General features: G+C 40.2%; 1 protein-coding gene across 1 annotated transcript in view; it reads right to left on the minus strand.

Annotated features, from left to right (window-relative positions):
* The window catches only part of LOC120536313, a 31,611-nt gene extending 21,867 nt beyond the window's left edge, over positions 1-9,744 (minus strand). Inside the window, exons 1-3 of the mRNA XM_039764636.1 lie at positions 9,715-9,744; positions 7,587-7,662; positions 2,891-2,986 (exon numbers count right to left, since the gene is read on the minus strand). Coding sequence (XP_039620570.1) covers positions 2,891-2,986; positions 7,587-7,662; positions 9,715-9,723 — 181 coding nt within the window. The 5' untranslated portion in view covers positions 9,724-9,744. The remainder of the gene's footprint in view (positions 1-2,890; positions 2,987-7,586; positions 7,663-9,714) is intronic.
* Between the last annotated feature and the right edge of the window lie 9,637 nt (positions 9,745-19,381).

The raw sequence follows: 19,381 nt of genomic DNA on the forward strand, positions 1-19,381 counted from the left end.
AGTGAGTGAGTGAGTCAGTCAGTGAGTCAGTCAGTCAGTGAGGGCTTTGCCTTTTATTAGTATAGATTGTGGAAAATGATCGAATATTACATATTTGTGAGTGGCAAAAGTATGTGAACCTTTGCTTTCAGTATCTGGCGTGTTTTAGCCCATTCCTCTGTACAGAACAGCTTCAGCTCTGGGATGTTGGTGGGTTTTCTCACATGAACTGCTCACTTCAGGTCCTTCCACAACATTTTGATTGGATTAAGGTCAGAACTTTGACTTGGCCTTTCCAAAACATTAACTTTATTCTTCTGTAACCATTCTTTGGTAGAACGACGTGTGTGATTAGGGTCGTTGTCTTGCTGCATGACCCACCTTCTCTTGAGATTCAGTTCATGGACAGATGTCCTGACATTTTCCTTTAGAATTCTCTGATATAATTCAGAATTCATTGTTCCATCAATGAAGGCAAGCCATCCTGGTCCAGATGCAGCAAAACAGGCCCAAACCATGATACTCCCACCACCATGTTTCACACATGGGATAAGGTTCTTATGCTGGAATGCAGTGTTTTCCTTTCTCCAAACATAACACTTTTCATTTAAACCAAAAAGTTCTATTTTGGTCTCATCCATCCACAAAACATTCTTCCAATGGCCTTCTGGTTGTCCACGTGATCTTTAGCAAACTGCAGACGAGCAGCAATGTTTTATTTGGAGACCAGTGGCTTTCTCCTTGCAACCCTGCCATGCACACCATTGTTGTTCAGTGTTCTCTGATGGTGGACTCATGAACATGAACATTAGCCAATGTGAGAGAGGCCTTCAGTTGAGGTCCTTTGTGACCTCACTGACTACTACACGTGTGCCTCGCTCTTGGAGTGATCTTTGTTGGTTGACCACTCCTGGGGAGGCTAACAATGGTCTTGAATTTCCTCCATTTGTACACAATTTGTCTGACTGTGAATTGGTGGAGTCCAAACTCTTTAGTGATGGTTTGGTAACCTTTAACAGCCTGATGAGCATCAACAACTCTTTTTGCGATGTCCTCAGAAATCTCCTTTGTTCGTGCCATGATACACTTCCACAAACACGTGTTGTGAAGAGCAGACTTTAATAGGTCCTGTTCTTTAATAACACAGGGTGCCCACTCACACCTGATTGTCATCCCATTGATTGAAAACACTCGAACTCGAATTTCACCTTCAAACTAACTGCTAATCCGTGAGGTTCACATACTTTTGCCACTCACAAATATGTAATATTCGATCATTTTCCTCAATAAATAAATGACCAAGTATAATATTTTTGTCTCATTTGTTTAACTGGTTTCTCTTTATCTACTTTTAGGACTTGAGTGAAAATCTGATTAGTTTTAGGTCACATTTATGCAGAAATCTAGAAAATTCTAAAGGGTTCATAAACTTTCAAGCACAACTGTACATGTGGTGACATCTGAGAAAGGGCAAGGTGCTCTGGGAGCTGCATGGTGGAGCGTGGATACAGCCAACTGTGGTCTTGAGATCCCAGCATCCTGATGAGGACAGAAAGAGACTGAAAGGGCAAAAGGGGCTTTACCACTCCACCACTGTGATTTTAATTTATTTGATAATGTATTAGCCCCCTAAAATACTGGATTTCATTGATTTGTATCCATTTTTGGTCATGCATTGTTTGCACACTTTTGCACTTTAATGCTCATTGCGATAAATAATCTGCCATTCTTTAGATTTTAAAGTCTCGCTTGTCTGCTCCCATTTCCCTGGTCCATCCTTGGTTCATGACCAACTAAAATGGAAGCTACCCCTGGCTGTGGGTGCCTACCATACATTTCACCGCATATTACTGATCACACAATGGAAATACTTTCAAATTGAAAAGAAAAATATCAAGACCCTACTTGGAAGATCTGAGACCACTGTGTGACTTTGCTGAGATCTCCACTGAAATTGAAGAGGAGACCCTTGTGAGAATACTGGGGTGAAGCATTTAGGAGAACAAAAGACAAGGTCTCCATTTTATTTCTTTCTGATCATGCTGAGGAGAAACCAAAAAGATTTTAAGGGGGTTTCTTTTTTAGTTTTTCACTCCTAAGGGGTTAGAGGCATAGGAGCATCCTTCACAATGTTTTAGGCTTTACTTTAGAAAGACATATTTAATGGAGGGCAAAGAGGTCTTAATGATCTTTTCTGTTGTGTGTACTAGCCGATGTAGGAACACGCGGTCAGAGACATTGCAGTTCTCAAACCAGATGGTAATGTAGCTGGTCAGAACACCCTTGATGGTGCCCCTGTAGAATGTGATGAGAAGGGGGTAAGGTAGGCTTGACTCTCTCAACTGTAAAGGGATTCGGAGACACTGCTAAGCCTCCTTGGTTATGGAGGTGCCATATATTGACCAAGTAAGGGCAGCTGCCAGGTGCCCAACAAGGAATTTCGTGATTTTGATCAATTGCACCGCAGATCCTGCAATGTGCATGAGGGTGTGGAAGACATGGGCCTTCTTAAAGTCAACAATCATTTCTGTCATTTTGTTCACATTAAGAGACAAGTTATTGTACTTGCAACGGTCCACTAATTGATATATCTCCATTACGTAAGCTGACTCATCCCACTACCATTGTGTCGTCAGCAGACTTAATGATGGTGTTAGAGTTCTATACAGCCATAAACAGCTGTGAGTCAGCAGGGTGAACGGAAGTGGACACCTGTGCTTAGCATGATGGTGTTGGAGATGGTGTCTCTGACGCAGACTTTCTGGGGTGAACACAGGTCCAACATGAAAGGGTACCTCAGGGTGTAGGATTTCCATTTTACTGTGGTAGTACCTTAGGCTTATAATGTTATGTCTAAAATAAAACTTAAAATGTCATATAGATAAAATGCAAAGCACCAGTGTTTCCTTACCAGTCACATGAACCATTTGAAGATCACCAGCAAACACCGCCCAATGCTCGTAAAGTCCGCGGCTGAAACTAAGGAGATCACCAGGGTTTAGTTTACCTACAGATAATGAGAAATAAAAAAAAATATATAAATATATATGCAGTTTATATTCCAATTGTAACAAATTGCTGCATTTTAACTAATATTAATAGATAGGGCTGGGGGGGGCTTATTTCAGTTGCTTTTCCCCTTGTATAGGGTGATACTCACACTGAATTGATGCTAACCTTGGTCATTTTGTATTGACAGATATTTTTCAATTATTGGGTACTCCTCTAATGGGACTGCTTTCCAAAATGTTATATTAAAAAAGATCAAACATCAGTTCGTTGCGGACCCTCCACCAATAACATACACATCACTCGAGGCCACTTTCACATCACTTGAACTGCAGTCTGTAAGAAAGCCATTGAGCCACCACAAGCCTCTTTGTGATCCAATTTAAACTTCATTGTAAAGTGCTGTTAAGAAGCACAGATTGAATATCGTCTACCAACATGTTACTGCATTCTGTTATTGCTATAATGTTTGAATATGACTCATTGTTTAACTAAACTATTTAATAAACAAAAACGTAATACCTGACTCTTGGATAAAGTAAATAAAAAATTGTGAAATGTTCCAGCTTTCATTTCAATTAACTTAGATGCCAAACGCACCTGAATGTCCCACCATGCCGACTTTGTCTAACTTGCCTTATCTCTTCAGTTGGATTCTGCTGTCTATGACAGCTGTTGAATCGCCACCAGGGCTATGTGGCAGCAGCTGTTAAGTTCATGATAGTGTAGAAATGTCATGTCATTTTCCAACTCACTTAATTGAGACCAAGGGTACGGTATGCTGGAGGTTATCCTAACTAGCACAGGGCACAGGGCAGGAGCAAACTCTATCACAGGGTGAACACACACACACACACACAGAGGCCAATTTTGTGTAACCAATTCACCTGACCTTCCTGTCTTTGGACAGTGGGATGAAACCCACACAGATATGGGGAGAACATGTAAAGTCCACGCTAGGAGGAACCTCAGACATGAACCCTGGTCTCCATTCTCCACCATTCGGCCCTTGTAAAGATGTGTTGTAAGATATTTTATATCAACACATGTAATTACATTTTATTATTGCTATTATTTCTGAATACAATTCATTATAACAGAAGTGTCAAAATAAACAAAATGTGACAATAAACTTTTGATGAAGCAGCTCATCAACTTTCAAAATGGTTAACAAAGTCTCGTGAATGTTGCACCGTGCCAACACTTTTATTAGTTATATGGGTCACTTATCTGGCAAAACTCTGAGCAACAGGAAAGTGAGCTGCATTGCAGAAGTTTGATGGTGAGTTCACATCATTTACTCTGCTGTGGTATCAATAACCTGTAAGGATTTGCTTGTGCCACCAGGTGGGGCTAAAGGAGTGTTTGAAAAAAAGAAAAATACGCAAGATGATTTCACATTTCTCGAGGTCCATGTGAAACTGTACATTCATCATCAAAGTGTTGCTCTCTTTATAAGATGGCTAATTTCAAAAACATATTAATAGTTTTAAATTGAACTTTTCAAATTCGAAACATTTGTACAGGACACTCGATTCAAAACAAAGCAACAAAAATGTGAACTTTCTCGACTTTCTTTTCTCGTAGGCTAAGCGAACCAAAGAAATAAGTCGACTCTTGAAGAATAAATGACAGGTTGGAGGTGGGTCTTCAATACACAACAGTTTTGATTTTCTGGACACTTTTATTTACTGTAATCAAATGATAAGTGTCCATGTGTCTGTGTATCTGTCTGTCTATACCTGTTGTGGTCTTTGGCTGGCTTGTCATCCCGGCCAATACCACCAGGCTGCCAGATGGAGCCCTCCCTGCAGTATGGAGGTGCCCCGAAGACCAGCAGGGAGTCATGGACTATATAGATTTTATACAAGACCCTGCTGGATGCCACAGGGGGCGCAAGAGGGAGCTGCAGGGAGGACCGAAGACTCATTTGTGCCCTATAACCCGGAAGTGAGTCAGAGGAAGAGTGACATGTTTTCCGGGGTGAAAAGAAAAGGACCTGTACCTGACCTGGAAGTGATAGAGAAGCACGTGGACTGGGGATTGGGAACACTTCCAGGCCAGGGAGAATAAAAGGACTGTGGGAGCTCCCAGACGGCAAGCCGAGCTGGGTGGAAGGGTGGCAACGCGTCTGGGAGTGGAGGATTGTTTATTATTGTTATTTGTGATTATTTAATGAGTATAGTAGAGGAGAAGGTGCTTTGTGCACTGTGGCATTTAAATAAAGTCAACATTTGGACTTTTATCTGGTGTCTGGAGTCTTGGACAGGGGTTTAAGGGAGCGATACAACCCCAAACTGTCACACTGTGTATAATTGTAAATCTACTGTATAATAAAATGCTAAGGACTTGGTATGGGTGTGTTTGGTTTGTTTTGACTTTGGTGACACGATCACAGGAAGAAGTATAAATTTGAGACACATGTAGGAGGCACGTTGAGAGTCAAAGTTGGGAAGTATAAAAGCCAACCTGAAGCAAGCAGAGTCTGAGAAGATGGCTTTGCGAGAACTCGCTTAACAGAGAAAGCGTTAGTCAGAAGAGGATTAGACACATGAGGATACCAAGGAGTGCACTGAAGGTACATGTAGGTCAGGTCAGGTCAGGTTGGGGAGCAGGCACTGGTAGAATGGGTTGCCGCACCCACTTTACGATGAATCAGCTTCGGATCCAAGTTGGCAACCTCCCAGCCAGACACGTGGTCCAGTCCCACCCTCTGGAAATGACCCTCTATCTGCCGCAGCCAGGTGTTCCGAGGCGGACACCTTGGCCTGGTCCAGCCACTCCTGTCCTCAACAATGAGGGTCTTCAGAGCCGGATCACCCTCGGGGAAATGTGCCACATGGTCATAGTGCCGTTACTGATGCTTCCTCACCATGCAGGTCATGTGCCTCATTTGGGACTACGTGAGCAACACAAAGTCAAAACAGCGGTACCCAAGGATTTTCTGGAGAGACAAAGTACCAAAGCAGTCCAGTCTTCATCTCAGGTCACTGGATAGCGTCCATTTCTCGCTAAACAGGGAGCACCAGGACTCTAAAGACTTGGACCTTCGTCCTTTTGCAGATATCAGGAGCGCCACACACCCCTTTATGACCTCATGACCCCCCATGCTCTCCCAATCCGTCTACTGACTCCATAGAAAGAGTCACCAGACACATGAATGTCACTGCCAAGGTAAGTAAACCTCTCGATGATGAGGTCGATACTCAAACAGTGTGCAGTGTGCAGACAGACACACTGCTGATTGCTGTACCTACGAGGTCATTAAAGCCTGGATCTTGGTTTTTATACGTAGGGCTGGAGATATCACACATTTTAAAACATATTCTATTATCTGTCTTTGACAGGTAACATGGCTGATTTGATTTGATTTGATCCGATGCCTCCACGACACTCCAAAGGAATACAGTATGACAGAAACCAGCAGCATTTTCCAGTGTGCTCTTTCCAAACCGGCAGCAGAGTGATTTCTTAATTAAGGACATCGACTCTGCATCTTTTTACTGAATATCTACGTATGTTGATGTGTATTTTTCAATTTCTTATACTGCACAATATAAATAATTCCATGCATCGTTTGTCTATGTCTAAGGCACAGAGTTAAACATATCTGATTCAGAGTCACGCTGTATGCCAGCCCAAATATAAATATTGAACATGATTTCCAAAATTTTGAAGGCTTTTTCATGCCCATAATAGTCCGTCTGATGCTCCAACAATTCATTTTGTAATGTTACCTACCATAGTAAGTCCACTGAACCTGCTCACAAGGTGGTGGTCTAAGTGAGTAAGTGGCTTTGTTTCCAGCCTCCAACTCCAAGAAGCCCACTACATCTGCACAAAGTCCTATTCGTGGTCCACTGCTGGTCCGCAGCACTAAGCTACACTGATGATGCTAAAGCCCAAAGTGAGTCTTATGACCGTAAATGTGGACTAAGAGCAGACCAGCAGGGGATCATCCTGAGCTGACGGCCAGGGCCGGATTTTCCCATAGGCTAACTAGGTTTCAGCCTAGGGCCTCAAGATCAAGAGGGGCCTACATTCAAATTGTTAGCAATTTGAACAAACTCAAAAATGGGAGGTGAAAGGGCCTCATAAGTGGAATAGCCTAGGGCCCCTTTTCATCTAAATCCGGCCCTGCTGACGGCACACTGCAACTGGCACACAGTGTCCTTCAGTGTCTGAAAAAATTATTATTATGTTTTAAGAGTGGCACGGTGGCACTGCTGCCTCGCAGTAAGGAAACCAGGGTTCACATCCCACGTCCTCCCTGTATCCGTTGAGGTGTTCCTCCAGAGGCTCCTGTTTCCTGGCATGCAGGTTAGGTGAAGTGGCAATGCTAAATTGGCTCAAGTGTGTATGTGTGTGTGTATGTATGTAATCATGACTGGCACCCTGCCAGGTTTGTTCCTGCCTTGTACCCTATGCTACTTGGGAGAGGCTCTGGCACCCCCCACACCACTGGTTTGAATTAAGCTGGTTACAAAATTACATGACTTTATGTTTTAATAACATGTATGGCATAGCTGAATGTATGACATAATATGAGAATGACATATCATGAATTACATTTTTGAAAAAATGTTAACTTTTACTACCTGGATCCACTGCAGCTTTGATGGTTTCATCTGATATCAGAAAGCACAGAACAATGAAGATCCTCATTGCTATACACTGAGAAAAGAAAAGAAAACAAGCAGTGAAAAAAAAAAAACTGCTGCCATATGTACTGTAATAGAAAGCTAAACATATTTTGCACAGGAAAATCTGACCACTCAAAGGCTGATCTTTGATGACTCATGAGACTTGCACAGAGATTCTCATTTATGTTTCATTTAAAAATCAACTTTATCACAGCTGACACTCCTAACATTCTGTCGCAGAAACAGCTTTAGACAAAAAGGAGACACGAGATACGACCAAAGTAGAAGGAGTCCAAATTGAGAATTTGATTTGAAAGCATGACATATTTTTGTGAAATCTGTTTCAAGTCTTATTGCAATCTCTTTCAAGACTTCATATATTTTATTGGACTGATGGTATCTTACAACATCTGTGATACTATCGGTCACATTTCTTTTTTTTCCCCAGTTGAAGCACAGGCAGACGCAGTGACTTTCATGTGGTCACCCAGTGAAGTCAGTAGTGGGATTTAAATCCACAACCTCAGGGTTTTGAAATCCAAAGTTTTAATAACTGTGCCACACCACCCACCTTTTCTTCTCGACTGATCCAACTGGAGCACCGCAATATAAATTACAGCAATTCATAGAATTATCTAGAACCCAGGACTACAGCTTTGTAATTCTAGTACAATGTTTTATTACTGCCGTCCATACATTTCACCGCATATTACTGAGAACACAATGCAAATTCTTTGAAATTGAAAAAAAAATATATCAAGACACTACTAGGAAGATCTGAGACCATTGTATGACTTTGCTGAGATCTCTGCTGAAACTCAAGATGAGACCCTGGCGTGATTGTTGGTGTAAAGTATTCACGAGAAAAACCTGAGAAGTAGGAGACAAGAGACAAGGTCTCCGTTTTACTCCTTTTTGATCTCACAGTTGTTGAGGAGAAACCAGAAAGATATGAAGGAGATCTCTTTTTTGATTTTTCATTCCTATGGGTGTGGCTCATTTTTCGTCAACATTACATAAAAAATACAGTAAATGAAGAGTCAGTACTTGTCATTCATTATTCTTTACTTGTATTCCTTTCCTAATAACTAAATTAAACCAACAGTCTATGAAGCATATAAACAATGTCTGTAAAGAATGTCTCATCAAAGCTCAAACTTCACAATAGAGCCTAGGCTCTGCATATACCTGTATGTTCCATCTAAAGTTGTCTAGGTGAAGACACCATTCTGAATGACTCATCTTCAGAGCGTTCATAACGGGGTGCATCATTTCTGATGGTGAGATCTATCTATTTATATTCATGTGTATACACTTATAAATGGGGCACCAACCATCTTGTATAGGGCACCCAGCCATCAGCACTCAGTTATGAGGGTTGATGTTCCCTTAGTTCCCTTACCTTTCTAGAATGACAACCCATCCCTTCTTTCCATCATTTTATATAGAGTATATAGTATAGTATAGTATATATATATATATATATATATATATATGATACGGTATCTAATAATCTAATAATACAAAGAGTACACAACAAATGTTTTACCTTTATTGAGGCTCATCAGGTGCAGGCACTTTTGCATCCCCTTATGGGGATTGAACCATTCGGGGAAGCAAAAGTGTGTACACCTGATGAGCCCCAATAAGGGCAAAACACTTGTCGTGTACTCTTTGTATTATTTGTCAGATACTGTATCAAATATCTGTGACCTGCTTCTTGCAACTGAGAGGACGTGGTTTGCCGACTGGCTGACCAACCATAAGTGTTATCTGGTAGGTAACCACCTAATAATAAGATTGTGATTCACACCTAAGAATGCAAGAATGCCTTCACCCTGTCAAATAAGCGAACCACCTGCTGTGGCGCAACGTCAGAGGTTCAAGCCCCATAAGGGGATGCAGAAGTGTGAACACCTCATGAGCCTCAATACGTGTGAAACATGTGTCGTGTTCTCTTTGTATTATATTGGGAGATACTCTATAACATATGGAGAGAGAAGACAAAAAGTTATATAATTGCCATTAATGTCAGTTACTATCTACAAATATACTATGTAGTAAAGTGCTAATTATTTCTTACCAGTGCCATCCAGTGGTTTTGATGGAGCTCTCTGTTAATCTGGTGTACATCTTATTGCTGGTCAATAGGCACTTTATATTTTTTGAAAGAGGAACCGCCAAGGAATTTCAGCAGCTCCATGGTACTATGTGCTTTTGACCGACTAACCTCTAAACAAACCAAGAACCACAAGAGTATTGTGAATTAAAATTGTTTCAATGCTTTTGTAACTTTCAGTAAATCCCACATATGTAAACAAATTGATAAAAACGATAAGGAAAGTTTGGTGAATGATTGACCAAGTGTGTCATCGAAAGTTCAGGCTGGCTTTTGATTCTTATAATTCTGGCTATCCGAGCTAATCACCCTCAGTAAATTTGATGGGGTGGATGTTTCTCTGATGAGGACAGATTGGTCGGTAATTGTATTAATGTTTTAAATGGAGTGTCTGATCGATTTGGTTTCTTCAGTTTTTTTCTCAGACTTAGGCTCTCCATGGAATTTACCCATAAAAAGCTAAATGTTGATAAACCAGAGCAAAGCATATCAGCTGTTTCAAAATGGTTAAAATTTAATATCATTTCAAGGTTACGGTTACGTTTATGGTTAACTGTTACTATAAATTGCTGGATCAAGGCTAAATGTTAATAAATTCTAGCGAAGCATCCCAGAAATCAGGTTACATTTTAATATCATTCCAGGACATTTAATTGCTCTTTTAATGTGCAAAAAAAAAAAAAAATTTACAAAGTTACAAGGTCAAGCTCACAAAATATTACACTATCCATAAAATACGAAGCTAAAAGTATGAGTGGTCAAATCTCAAATGGCTGGGGAAACAATTTCCAGTGTATCTAGAAGGACATTGATTAGCTTGCTGGTTATCACAGACAAGTGCATAAGTTTGTTTCTTTTGCAATCAAATCTATTTGAAAAATGTATGACCACTAAATTAAAATCTGATCCCCATGACTATTCTATGGATATTCAGCTGCCCGATTCTTATTGTTTTTCATTATTTATACCACAAAAAAGACTAATCTTTGTGGAGAGAGCAAAAATATGCAACCTTTCTATCTATCTATCTATCTATCTATCTATCTATCTATCTATCTATCTATCTATCTATCTATCTATCTATCTATCTATCTATCTATCTATCTATCTATCTATCTATCTATCTATCTATCAGTTATACGGTTAAACTCTATGAGCACATTCGGCCAGATTGACATGCCACAATATGGGTGCTCACACTGTATGTTTACTTGGCCTTGACGGACAGTTGCACCAATTGACATTATTCAGTAAAGCGTTACCCATTCAAAATGGCTTTTCAAAATTTTACAAAGAGAAGCGGTGCATTGCTGACTCTTGCTGTACTGTGCTCTGAAACTACAACGAAAAAAAAAGGCATTAATGTACATGCAAATGGATGGAAACATTAGAACAATTTAGATGAGAACAAGCCATTCATCCCAGCATGGCCAGCCATTCCTATCCACTTTACTCTTCTAAAATAACATCAGTTTGAGTTTTGAGGGTCCCTAAAGTCCTCCTGTCTATCACACTACTTGGTCACTTATTCCAGGTGTATGTGGTTCTCTCTGTAAAGAAAAACCTCCTAATGTTTGTATGAAATTCAACCTTAACATATTTCCAACTGTGTCCCTGTGTTCTTGCTGAACTCATTTTAAACAACAACAACAACAACATTTAATTATATAGCACATTTTCATACAAACAGTAGCTCAAAATGCTTTACATAATGAAGAATAGAAAAATAAAAGACACAGTAAGAAAATAAAATAAGTCGACATTAATTAACATAGAATAAGAGTAAGGTCCAATGGCCAGGGTGGACAGAAAAACAAAAAAAAAAAACTCCAGACGGCTGGAGAAAAAAATAAAATCTGCAGGGATTCCAGACCATTAGACCGTCCAGTCCCCTCTGGTCATTCTACCTAACATAAGTGAAACAGTCCTCTTTGGATTTAGGGTTCTCACGGAAGGACTTGATGATGATGGTCAAGTAGACTTCTGGCTTTCAATCCATCATTGTTGGAGCATCATGAAGCTTTGAGTAGGTGGAGGTGGTGCAGGCCACCACCACAAAGAAACCAGAAAAAGAAACAGAAGAGAGAGCAGGGGTCAGTACGGATTTTACAGCCATCATGAATAGTTATTATGATGAATTGAACATGCAGAGTATCAGGATTAAGTTAAAGTGAAGTTATAAAAAGGCCATGTTAAAGTAATGTGTCTTTAGCAGTGTTTTAAAGTGCTCTACTGTATTAGTCTGGCAAATTCCTATTGGCAGGCTACTCCAGATTTTAGGTGCATAACAGCAGAAGGCCACCTCACCACTTCTTTTAAGTTTTGCTCTTGGAATTCTAAGGAGACACTCATTTGAGGATCTGAGGTTACGATTTGGAATATAATGTGTCAGGCATTCCGATATATAAGATGGAGCGCGATTATTTAAGGCTTTATAAACCATAAGCAGTATTTTAAAGTCAATCCTGAATGACACAGGCAACCAGTGTAGTGACATCAAAACTGGAGTAATTCTGCACTCGTTGCAAACAATTTATGTCTTTTTTGGGTAGTCCTGAGAGGAGTGCGTTACAGTAATCTAATCGACTGAAAACAAACGTGAACTAATTTCTCAGCATCTTTCAGTGATATAAGAGGTCTAACTTTACTTATGTTTCTTAAGTGAAAAAATGCTGTCCTAGTGATCTGATTAATATGCGATTTAAAATTCAGATTACAGTCAACAATTACCCCTAAGCTTTTTACCTCCGTCTTGACTTTTAATCCTAATGTATCCAGTTTATTTCTAATAGCCTCATTGTATCCATTATTGCCAATCACTAAGATTTCAGTTTTCTCTTTATTTAACTTGAGAAAGTTACTATTCGTCCATTCTGAGATACAAGTCAGACATTGTGTTAGTGAATCAAAGAGATCGGGTCATCAGGTGCTATTGATAAGTACAGCTGTGTGTCATCAGCATAGCTGTGGTAGCTCACGTTGTGCCCTGAGATAATCTGACCTAACGGAAGCATGTAGATTGAGAAGAGCAGCGGACCCAGGATAGAGCCTTGTGGAACACCATATCGGATATCATGTGTCTTCGAGTTGTAATTACCACAACTAACAAAAATTTTCTCCCTGTCAGGTAGGATTCAAACCAATTTAAGACACTGCCAGAGAGGCCCACCCATTGACTAAGGCGATTTCTAAGAATGTTGTGATCAATGGTGTCAAATGCAGCACTCAGATCTAAGAGGATGAGAACAGATAAATGGCCTCTGTCTGCATTTCACCGCAAATCATTTACTACTTTAACGAGTGCAGTTTCTGTGCTGTGATTTGTTCTAAAACCCGACTGAAATTTATCAAGAATAGCATGTTTATTTAGGTGGTCATTTAACTGCATAATGACTGCCTTCTCCAGAACTTTACTTAAGAAAGGCAGGTTAGAGATGGGTCTAAAATTTTCAAGAGCGAGGGTCAAGATTATGTTTCTTAAGTAGGGGTTTAACTACAGCAGTCTTAAGACAGTCTGGGAAGACCCCCGTATCTAATGACGAATTTACTATGTCAAGAACATTATCAATTAGCACGCCTGATACTTCTTTGAAAAACCTTGTTGGTATTGGGTCAAGGACGCAGGTGGAGGGTTTTAATTGAGATATTATTTTTGTAAATCAGGTAAATCTATCCTAGTGAAAGAGTTTAATTTGTTTATAACAGGATGCTGGGGTTTAGGAGGATCCTTAGTGTTGGGGAGATATACTATGTTATTTCTAATATCATTAATTTTTTGATTGAAAAATACAGCAATAGCCTCACAGGTTTTACTGGAAGTACTTAGGAGGCATTCCTTTGAGTTACCTGGGTTTAGTAGGATCAATGTAGAAAATAAGACTCTGGGATTACTAGCATTGTTATTTATAATCTTGAGAAATAGCAGCGCTCTCAAGACGGACAGTGTTATTGTATTCTGTTATTTTAACTTTTAATATTTCATAGTGGATAGTAAGTTTAGTCTTCCTCCATTTACGCTCAGCTCTACGGCATGTTCTCTTTAAATCAGACACTCTTTGGGTCTTCCATGGTATAACAATGCTAGAAGATTTTTAACTGTCTTTTCAGGTGCAACTATGTCAACAGCAGCTCTCACTTTAGTATTAAATCTTTCCACCTTACTATTTACATTATCCTCGCTATTATAGTTGGCACTATAAACGGACTGATTGCTTAGAATGTTTGTAAGTTTTAAAGCTGCTGCTGAGTCAAAGAAGCGTTTTTAACAATATGCTTCTCATGGTGTTTTTATCATTATTTCTATATTAAAAGTAGAAGAAAATGGTCTGATAGACCAATATCAATGATCTGTTTTATATCAACTTTCAGTCCTTTAGTAATCACTAAGTCTAACGTATGACCTGCTTTATGTGTAGGCTGATTTACGAGCTGTCTCAAATCAAAAGAATCCAGGAGGTTCATAAATTCTTTTACTTTTAGGTCAAAGGGGTGTGTCATAGTTCGTAATTAAAACTGACATTAAGTCAGAGAATTCCTCAAAAAAAGACACATTGAATTTTGGAGGTCTATACACGGATAATACTAGAACTTGAGAATCTCCATGGATAACAACGGCGAGATACTCGAAGGACTTGAACTTACCAAAACTGACATCTTTACATTTTAAACGGCTCGAGTAAATGTTGCAAAGCCCCCGCCTCTTTTCCCTGGCGATCTGCACGAGTAAAACTGTAATCCGGAGGCGCAGATTCGATTAAAACAGCCGCGCCGTCTGAGTTAAGCCACGTTTCACTTAGTGCAATAAAATCTATTTTTTATCACTAATAAGATCGTTGATAAAAAACATTTTGTTAGTTAAAGCTCTAACATTTAATAGTGCCATATTTAATGTTTCTGAGGTGCAGAGACGAATACTATGTGCGTTATTGATATTTGGAATAGGAACTAAATTATTTTATTAGCCGCTCTGTGTGTATTTTTGTTTAATCTGTGATCTGTTTTATAGTTTTAATACATTGTTCCTCTAAAATAGTAATTTTAATTAGATTATTGGAGTTTATGCCGTATTGCCTAGATTTTCTACATGCATTGAGAATGCTTATTAAAGTATTAATGTTGTGCACTTTAACGGAAGATTCTATTAAACACTTATCATGTCCAAGCATAACAGTTTAATTTCGGAAGGGGTTAAGAGCAGAGATAGATAGTCAAGATAAACAAATTACCTTCGATATGTTTTCGGAGAGGACCGGCGTCGATGCAGGTCATCTCGGTTGAAGAAACGCGGCCTTTCCAAAATGAGGTTCCAATTGTTGATGAAACGACGTCTTGCTTCTTGCAGAAACCCTGTAGCCAGTTGTTCAATCCTAGCAGACAACTGTAGTACTCATTGGATCGTCTGACGAGAGGTAGTAGACCCGAAATGAAGATCTTTGCCGATGGGGTCCTCTCCTTCGTGTCATTAATCAAAGCTGCGAAGTCAGCCTTGAGGATTTCTGATTGTCAGTGCCTTATATCGTTTACGCCGGCATGCAAAACGATTGCTCCAACTGCCCTCTCCTTGTGCTTCTCATAGATTGCCGGCACACGTCTCATCACATCTCGGACACGAGCACCGGGAAAGCAAGAAACAAACGATTTTCCATTAGGGCATGCGATATTAAGGTTTCTAACAATAGAATCACCTACCACTATTACATCACCAGGGGCTGAGGGCGAACTGGGGACGCAAAGAGGGTCGAACCGGTTCTGAGTTAGGATGCTCGCCTGTGCCGATGGAGGTGCTCTGGCCTTGAACCCCCGCCTGCATAGCTGAAATCCACCGAGGTCATCAGCAGTGTCGCTCCTACGAGACGCAGGGGTGAGGTCAGTACAACGCGGGGTTGATGTTACACTGATTACAGATGGCGAGGACGGTTTATCCAGTAGCCGGGCCTTCAGATCTCTAAGGTATCTCCGTCGTTTCTGAATCTGTTCGTCGAGTGCCTGGAGTTCTTCAACTACGATTGCAACGCGAATTACCCCACTGTCAGCCATTGTCTGCTTCTGCTTCGTGCCCTAGGAGGAATGAGAGAGAGAGAGAGAGAGGTTAGAGTGCTCACACACACCCACACTCACATACACAGCAAACTCTAGGGACAATTTAGGATCGCCAATGCACCTAACCTGCATGTCTTTAGGAGGAAACCTATGCAGACACGGGTGAACATGCAAACTCCACGCAGGGAGGACCCGGGAAGTGAACCAAGGTCTCCTTACTGCGAGGCAGCTGCGCTACCCACTACGTCACCATGCCGCCCTTTTGCAAAGCTGTCCCTTTTCATATTCAAATGGAGTTGAGGAAGACGACTTAGCATACAATGAATAACCAAAAGTAGAACTAAAAGCCAACTTTGCCCTCTTATGAGAACCTCACTGAGTTGTAATTTTTGTCAAGGTGCGCCACTCGATGGAGGGAGAGTGTAGCTGATTAGCCAGCAAGACAAAGTAGAGGCAAGTGCATCAGAGATCAGGGGAACACGGCAGCTGCAGGAATTGGCAGTCGTCTGCTTTCATGCCACTCCAGGATTCTGTGCCATTGAGTCTCAAAGTCAGCCGCGGGTTTTTTGTTTCTCGCTCTTTCGCAATCAGTTAGTCATTTTTACTTTTAATTAATCTAATGATTTGCTGACCCTTTCTACTTCTTTCATCTTGGATTTAGAAAAGTACTGCAATGTGAGATGTATATTAATAAGTAATTGACAAGTATTTTGTAGTTTTTTCTATATCTTAGATAGATAGATAGATAGATAGATAGACACACTGTGGTCTGAACAATATACAGATGTATTGCTGTTGGTATAAAGGAGCCCCCAAGTCACATTTCTTGACGCACTTCTGCTGAGTACTTCGTTGGCTGAAAGTCCTCACTTTTGGTGTGTCACAGAGAGGATGTGCAGCATTGTCCATAATGGCACTCAGTTTTGTTTTCATTCTCACTTTTGCTATGACCTCCAAGGGGTCCAGAGAGTGTATCTCAAAACTGAACTTGCCCATTCAATTAGCTTGTTGATTTGGTGGTCCTCCCTTGAAGTGATGTTAACAGCCCAGCACACCACAGTGGCCATCACAGACTTGTAGAAGATGTGAAGGATGTCACTTCCCATATTCAAAGATAAAGAGCCTGCTCTGCCCTTTCTTTTCTAGTTTCTCCAATCTCTCATTGATGTGGAGCCCCAAGTACTTGTAGGAGTGAAACACCTCTACATCTACTCCTTGCATGGTGACCAGACACAGGTACTCTTTGATGCGGTGAAAGTCAATGACTACTAGTTTCTTGGTTTTTCTGATCTTACGTCGTGAGCAAATCTCAGCATTCTCCCACTGGCTCCTTTTCTCTTTCTCGTCCCATTTATCTATACAAACCATAAGTGCAGAATCGTCTGAGAATGTCTGTAAGTGACTTGATCTGTTCTTACATTTATATGATATTGCGTTATTTGTATACATTGACTAGGATACAGTAAACAGGAATCATGGGTAAATGTTTAATGCTAATCATGATACTTTTGAATTTTGTGATTATGTTAGGCTTGTCAGTTTATTTCCAGGACCTAAACTTCATTTATATGCTTATGATGAACATGGTAAGATTATGATTATGTTGTCACCATCCTCTTAAGCTACCAATTACTGTAGGGTGGTAGATTAATTAGAAAGCTACCTAATTAAATATTTATTTACGCTGTTGTTAAGTGGTGATGTTTTCACTCATGTGACACAGTTTAGATCACTTACAAGAAATGTGAAATTTAAATATGAAATAAAGTCTGCTAGTACAGCCTAATTGTTACCTGTATTCTGAAATGTAGCGCCTGATGTCTTTTTCTGAGACGATCTTCCTAACTGGCCTGCCTTTTCTTGTGTCCACAGGTTTCTGTGTATGGATCTGGCAGTAATGACTGCGCTCAAAGCATCTTTGAGATCTTATCATCTTGAGCCGAAGTCTTGAACAGTAAGCGATTTGAAGTCTGTGCTGCAGCACTCAGAATGTAACTGGTAATAATGGTTGTCTATTAGGTTGTATCTGACTGATGAATTATTGTTAAATTATTTTTCAGATTCTGGATAGACATCGGTACACAACTTTTATCTGGTATGGCACCAGGGTTGGGCAGTTGCCCCAACGACCCACAAAGGCGGCACTTTAAATTAAAAGCTACCTCTTAAAAGCCACCTCTTGCTGTTTATGAACCCTGTTGCATTGCTGGCTTGTTGCTGCTCTCATTCTGTCACACTAGATTGCCAAAACTATTCATTTTCATTTTGTTTTATTGAAACAGATACTGTATGATGGACAAATGTTAGTCTGGCGCTCTTCAGCTTGACTCCTTTGCCCTAACATATTGCAAATCTTCCAAATGGGAAGGCAGAGAGGTTACACAGTCTGTAACGGTGGGTCCAGAAAGGCAGCAGATTATTTTTTCCCTTCTTACTTCCCTTTTGCTTTGTCAACTAAATGCTTTGCTTCAAAAAAGACAAATTCTGTTTCAGTTTTTTTGGAGCATTTGGACATTATTTCTGCATGAGAAAGACACCAAGTGGGTACTGTGCTATCACAATGGCATAAACACAATGATAAAATAATGTTTTAGCATGTGCTAATTTTTCACTGCTGATGTACTGCCAGAACAAGTATAAGGACACGATCAGCCAAGGCCTTACTGACTCTGGATGACAATCAAGCAGACAGCATGCGTTTGGATCGTGGAAACAAAAGCAGCATCTCTCTTGGCAAATCTATGGCCATACAAGGACAAGCGAGAGTACTCGGCCTAAAGACACTTCACTGTTTAAATGTGCTAAGAGCCAGAAACCTCCAGTTTTGAAACCTTGAGATCTTAAGCAATGGGTTTGGTTAAAAGCAGTGATAATCTCTTTTTAGCAGCCTGCTGGTTACAACAATCTGCAAGCACTGTGGCCTTAAAGGACCTCACAGGTGACCTGCCTCTTCTTTGTCAAAAACCTTGTGTGGAAATTGAGCTGAGAGATAATAGAGGGGCTCAGCTGGAACTTTGTCAAGTGAAGTCACTTGTGCAAGGTGGACTGATATCACCCAACATTTCTTTATCACCAGAAAAATATCTGAATCTTACCTTTCTGCAGAAAGAAATAAGGATCCTTTGTCTAATACCAGACCACTTCTTCTTTTGTTTAATGTTGTGGCTCAAAAAATTGATCTATGTTTTCTTTCTATCCTTTTGACACACACAAGAGCCTTATTTGCTAGAGTTTATGTTGTTAAAGAATTTATAGGCCAGTACGCCTATCCAGCATTAGTGGTAAATTAATGGAAGCAATTAATTAAAGAAGAGACTGAGGATTATATGGCTAAAGCAGGGAGAACAGTGAACAGTCATTGTGTTCACCAATGTACTGGCATTTATTAGCAAAACAACAATAGCAAATGACTACAGGGGACATTCATTGAAATTATTTATCATTGTTTTCAGAAATCTTTTGATAAAGGTACCATATATGAAGCTTGTGATCAAACTAAGAGAAGTGGGAACAAATATGGCAAGAGGAACTTTTTCAGATTTAAAAGATATTAACAGTAGAGTCCTTCGGGGATGAGTGCTGGGGCCGCTGC

Source organism: Polypterus senegalus, chromosome 10, assembly GCF_016835505.1.
Source record: "Polypterus senegalus isolate Bchr_013 chromosome 10, ASM1683550v1, whole genome shotgun sequence".
Lineage (NCBI taxonomy): Eukaryota > Metazoa > Chordata > Cladistia > Polypteriformes > Polypteridae > Polypterus > Polypterus senegalus.